At 45.3% G+C, this 6,000-nt stretch overlaps 1 protein-coding gene across 1 annotated transcript in view; it reads left to right on the forward strand.

Annotated features, from left to right (window-relative positions):
- The window catches only part of LOC112617375 (protein unc-13 homolog A), a gene marked incomplete at both ends in the record, with an annotated part of 36,938 nt that extends 32,817 nt beyond the window's left edge, over positions 1-4,121 (forward strand). The window contains 4 exons of the mRNA XM_025374143.1: positions 145-213; positions 528-617; positions 832-966; positions 3,988-4,121. Of these exons, the coding sequence (XP_025229928.1) occupies positions 145-213; positions 528-617; positions 832-966; positions 3,988-4,121 (428 nt within the window). The remainder of the gene's footprint in view (positions 1-144; positions 214-527; positions 618-831; positions 967-3,987) is intronic.
- Positions 4,122-6,000: the final 1,879 nt, after the last annotated feature.

Raw genomic sequence — 6,000 nt, forward strand, 5'->3', positions numbered from 1 at the left:
AATAATGATAATAATAATACTATAGAATGGAAATGGACATTACGAGGGTGGTGGATGAGGTATACTTGGTGTACAGTAGGCGCTCAGCCAGCATGGCGGCCATGTCCTGCTCCATCCATCCTCCCTCCTCCCCTTCCTCCTCAGAAAGAGCGCTTTGTGAAACTCCTGGACCAGCTGCATAACTCCCTGCGGATTGACCTCTCCATGTACCGGGTAGGAAGCGCGTGCAGGAGGATTTGCTCACCCTGTGTGCGTGTGTGTGCCTGGAGGGGGAAGCTACCAGCAGGTGTGTGCATGGGAGGATGCATCTTCACGTGTACGGTGTGTTCCTCTGGCGTGTGTGCACCTGCGTGGGCACTACCTGCCCTAATGTGCTTGGTGCGTCCAAGCAGATCCCCAGTTGCTTCGAGGTGCTCTAATCAACCCCAAGCCTGAAACCAGGAAGCCTTTGTATCCCCCTGAAAAGCAGTCTCCCATCCTCCCCCAACCTTCTTCCATAACCCCACCTCTCTTCCTGCTTCCCACAGAATAATTTCCCAGCCAGCAGCCCGGAGAGACTCCAGGACCTCAAATCCACTGTGGACCTTCTCACCAGCATCACCTTCTTTCGGATGAAGGTAGGAAAGGATCCAGTTGCATTTGCCCTCTAAGGAGGGTTCTGTAGGATTCCCAGTTCCAGGACAAGTGACATTCCTCCTGGAGAGTGACAACCTTTCTCAGTAACCTTCCTTCATACCACTTCATTTCCTTAAATCCAAAATGACTTGCAGTCACTTCCTGGGGACCTCCTGTCGCAGCTGTGGCCGCCTGTGCCTCTCTCCCTCCCTTCAGGTACAAGAACTCCAGAGCCCGCCCCGAGCCAGCCAGGTGGTAAAGGATTGTGTGAAAGCCTGCCTTAATTCTACCTACGAGTACATCTTCAACAACTGCCATGAACTCTACAGCCGGGAGTACCAGACAGACCCGGTGAGACTCCAGATGGGTCGAGGGAACAGTAACGTCAACTAGACACAGGCTTAAGTCCCAGCACTGCCCCTTCCTGAAGGATTTAACTCTTCTGAACCTCAGTATCTTATTCTATAAAATGGGGTCATTAACCCACATCTCAGGATTAGGGAGAAGAGTTCATGAGCTTTAAGTTTTATTTATTTATTTATTTATTTATTTATTTATTTATTTATTTTTATTTATTTTTTTTTTTTTTTGAGACGGAGTCTCGCGCTGTGTCACCCAGGCTGGAGTGCAGTGGCGCGATCTCGGCTCACTGCAAGCTCCGCCTCCCAGGTTCACGCCATTCTCCTGCCTCAGCCTCCGAGTAGCTGGGACTACAGGCGCCCGCCACCACGCCCGGCTAGTTTTTTGTATTTTTAGTAGAGACGGGGTTTCACCATGTTAGCCAGGATGGTCTTGATCTCCTGACCTCGTGATCCACCCGCCTCGGCCTCCCAAAGTGCTGGGATTACAGGCTTGAGCCACCGCGCCCGGCCTATTTTTTATTTTTTTGAGATGGAGTCTCGCTCTGTCACCCAGGCTGGAGTGCAGTGGCGCGATCTCGGCTCACTGCAAACTCCACCTCCCGGGTTCACACCATTCTCCTGCCTCAGCCTCCTGAGTAGCTGGGACTACAGGCGCCCGCCACCACACCCGGCTAATTTTTTGTATTCTTTGGTAGAGACAGGGTTTCACCATGTTAGCCAGGATGGTCTCGATCTCCTGACCTTGTGATCCTCCCGTCTCGGCCTTCTAAAGTGCTGGGATTACAGGCGTGAGCCACCGCGCCCGGCCGTGAGCTATAAGTTTAGATAAAATATAGTAGGCACTCAGTACACTTGGCTGCATAGTTGAGTTTGGCATAAAAAAAAAAATGGTTTTTTTGAGATGAAGCTTCACTCTTGCTGGCCAGGCTGGAGTGCAGTGGTATGATCTCAGTTCACTGCAACCTCCGCCTCCCAGGTTTAAATGATTCTCCTGCCTCAGCCTCCCAAGTAGCTGGGATTATAGGTGCCCACCACCACGCCTAGCTAATTTTTTGTATTTTTAGTAAAAACGGGGTTTCACCATGTTGGCCAGGCTGGTCTCAAACTCCTGACCTCAGATGATCCAGCTGCCTTGGCCTCCCAAAGTACTGAGATTATAGGCATGAGCTACCATGCCCAGCCTGGCATAAAAATTTATGTCTGGCATACAGTCACTGTTCAGTAAATGTTGAGTTAAATTGAATTTATTTATTTATTTATTTATTTATTTTGAGATGGGGTCTCACTCTGTTGCCCAGGCTGGAGTGCAGTGATGCAATCATAGCTCACTGCAGCCTTGACCTCCCAGGCTCAAGTGGATCCTCCCACCTCAGCCTCCCAAGTGGCTGGGACTATAGGTATGCGCCACCATGGCAGGCTAATTTTTGTATTTTTGTAGAGATGGCATCTCACTATGTTGCCCAGGCTGGTCTCCTGGGCTCAAGTGATCCTCCTGCCTCAGCCTCCCAAAGTGCTGAGATTACAGGCATGAGCCACCACCTGTAAGGAGCTTATAGCCTATCATGAGGGAAAGATGTACGGACTGGAAATTTACAAACAGGGATGGTTAGTATTGAGATAGTGGGATCTCAGGAGGCTGTGGGAGCTGGAGGCAGCCCCTACCTAGGTTCTGATAGGATATAACACATAAGCTGTGTTCAGTTCAATTTGATTTCATTCTGTTCCTTTACATTCAGTTGACTAGGGTTGGAATCAGTCTCGCTCTCGTGAACTGAGTTGAGGTGAACTGGATTAAATTAGATTGTTTACTTCAACCATAATCAGTTTAGTTCTATTTATTTCTATTTGGTTGACTGAAGTTAAAATTGTTCTTGACAAATTAGTGAGCCAGGCTGGGCTCAGTGGCTCACACCTGTAATGTCAGCACTTTGGGAGGCTGAGGCAGGAGGATCCCTTGAGGCCAGGAGCTCGAGATCAGTTTGGGCAACATAACGAGACCCTATCTTTGCAAAATATACAAAAATTAGCCAGGTATGGTGGCACACGTGTAGTCCTGGCTACTTCGGAGGCTGAGGTGGGAGGATCACTTGAGCCCAGGAGTTTGAGTCTATGTTGAGCCATGATTGCACCACTGCACTCCAGCCTGGGTGACAGAATGAGCCCCTGGCTCTTGAAAGAAAAAAAAAAAAAAAAATAGTGAGCGGAACTAAGTTGGTAGATTGCACTGAGTTTTACTGAGTACAAATTCATTCATTTCCATTTAGTTCATTTACAGTCAAGTCAGGTTGTTCTCAACTGGGTTAAATTGTCTTGAGTTAGGATGAACTGGGTTGTTGGATTAGATGCAATTGATTTCAGTTGAATTGAGTTGAATTGGGCTAATTTCAGCTGATTACACTCATTTCCATTGATTAACGAAAGTTGGGTTGAATTGCCCTGCGTATGTGAGGTTGGATTTAGATAGGTAGAATCGGATTGGGTTGACTTGGGTAGAGTTCGGTTCAAGTTGATTTATTTCCATTATTTTGATTTGAGATGATGTTGATCTTGGACAAGTTGATTAGGTTCAATCCAATGGAGTTCATTTGAGTTTAATTCAATCTAGTTAGGTTGAATTGCACTCCATTCAGCATAATTGGCCCCAGTTCAATTCCATTGATTTAACTCTGAGGAAGAACTTACTTCCGTTAAGCTAAGTGGGCTTGATTTGCATTCATTTCATTTCCATTTGGTTTAGTGGAGCTGGATTTGTTCAACTAAATTTGATTTCACTTATTTCCATTCAGTTTTAGAGTGGAGCCTAAAAATCTTAAGCTTTATCTCGCTGCATTGACGTGAGCTCTGTTTGGGCCAGTTTATGAGTTCAGTTCCTCTCTATATAGACTTCTTACCTGAACCATAGTATACATGTTAATAGGTTCAACAACAACCTCTTGTTCTTCAGTAATAAACTGACCGAGGCACCAAACTCTGGACCCCCTATAACCGAGGTCTCCACTGCCCATTTCAGGCCAAGAAGGGGGAAGTTCCCCCAGAGGAACAGGGGCCCAGCATCAAGAACCTTGACTTCTGGTCCAAGCTGATTACCCTCATAGTGTCCATCATTGAGGAAGACAAGAATTCCTACACTCCCTGCCTCAATCAGTGAGTTGCATATCTGTGTAGTTTAATTATCTGGGTTTATCATCATGTGTTCGTATACAACTTTGTGTCTTGCGTGTCAAGGTGATTTTCTCTAATTACACAAATGTGCACCTGGGGGTAATTGTGGGTCTGATTGTGCCTGTGTAAAATTCAAATATGGGTCCAATTTGCAAACAGAAATATAAAATTGTGTGTATGTTCACAATCACTGGTATAATCAGACATGTATTTTGTATGTATTCATTTGCATGAATAACAGTGTGTACATATGTATATAATTTTGTATGTGTGTGTAGGTTAATTAATAATAATGTTGCTCAAGTATTACTATGTGCTACCCTAACACATATCATATATTTAAATTGCATTATATCTTACACATGTGGATGTAAGCAATTTTGTATATTGTTGTGGTCAATGGGTTTTGGGTTTAATTTGTATATGTGTAAAATTGTTGAATGCACTTCAACATACAATATTGTACAATATACAATATTGTGTATTGTGTATGAATATGTGCACTGTTTTCGTTTGTGGATTTATATGTCTGTAGCATTTTCATCTGTGTTAGCTGAATGGGTTACTGTGTTCTATTTATCCGCCAGATGAGTGCTAGAGAGGACTCAAGCTTTGGGGTGTTAACATATCCTGGTTAGGGAATTAAGATCAGGGATTTGGATGGATTGAAGTGTGGGTGGATGAATGGATGGATTAATAAATAGATGGGGTCAGGCATGGTGGCTCTCACCTGTAATCTCAGCACTTTGGGAGGCCAAGGCGGGTGGATCATTTGAGTCAGGAGTTCGAGACCAGCCTAGCCAACATGGTGAAACCCCATCATTACTAAAAATACAAAAATTAGCCGGGTGTGGTGGTATATACCTGTAATCCCAGCTACCGGGAGGCTGAAGCAGGAGAATTGCTTGAACCCAGGAGTCAGAAGTTGCAGTGAGTGGAGATTGTGCCACTGCCCTCCAGCCTGGGGTGACAGAGCAAGACTCCATCTCTAAATAAATAAATAAATAAATAACAGATGGACAGATAGATTGGTAGAAGGATGACTGTGTGGATAAACGAATGGATGGGCCGGGCACGGCAGCTCACGCTTGTAATCCCAGCACTTTGGGAGGCCGAGGCAAGAGCATCACCTGAGGTCAGGAGTTCGAGACCAACCTGGCCAACATAGCAAAACCCCATCTCTACTAAAAATACAAAAAATTAGCTGGGCATGGTGACTCATGTCTGTAGTCCCAGCTGCTTGGGAGGCTGAGTCACGCGAATCATTTGAACCAAGGAGGTGGAGGTTGCAGTGAGCTGAGATTGCACCACTGCACTCCAGCCTGGGTGACAGAGTGAGACTCCGTCTCCAAAAAAAAAAAAAAAAAGGATGGATGGATGGATGGACAGATGGATGGGTAAATGGATGGGTGGATAGCTGGATAAGTGAGTAAATAAATGGATAGAAGGATGGATGGATAAGTGGATGGATGAATAGATAGATGGGTCATTTAATGGATGAGTGGATAGTTGTATGAGTGGGTGAATGAATGGATGGAGGGATGGATAAATAAGTGGATGATGGAAGGATGGATGGATAGATGGATGAACAGATAGATGGGTAGGTGTATGGATGGATAGTTGGATGAATGGGTGGAGGGATAGATGGATGAACAGATAGATGAGTGGTTGAGTGGATGGATGAATATTAGGATGAATGAGTGAATGAATGGATGGAGGGATGGATGGATAGATGGATGAATAGATAAATGGATAGGTGAACGGATGGGTGGATAGTTGCATAAGTAGGTGAATGAATGCATAGAGGGATGGACGGATGGATGGATGGATGAATAGATAGATGGGTAGGTGGATGGATGGA

This window comes from Theropithecus gelada, unplaced genomic scaffold (assembly GCF_003255815.1).
Source record: "Theropithecus gelada isolate Dixy unplaced genomic scaffold, Tgel_1.0 HiC_scaffold_16119, whole genome shotgun sequence".
NCBI classification, from domain to species: domain Eukaryota; kingdom Metazoa; phylum Chordata; class Mammalia; order Primates; family Cercopithecidae; genus Theropithecus; species Theropithecus gelada.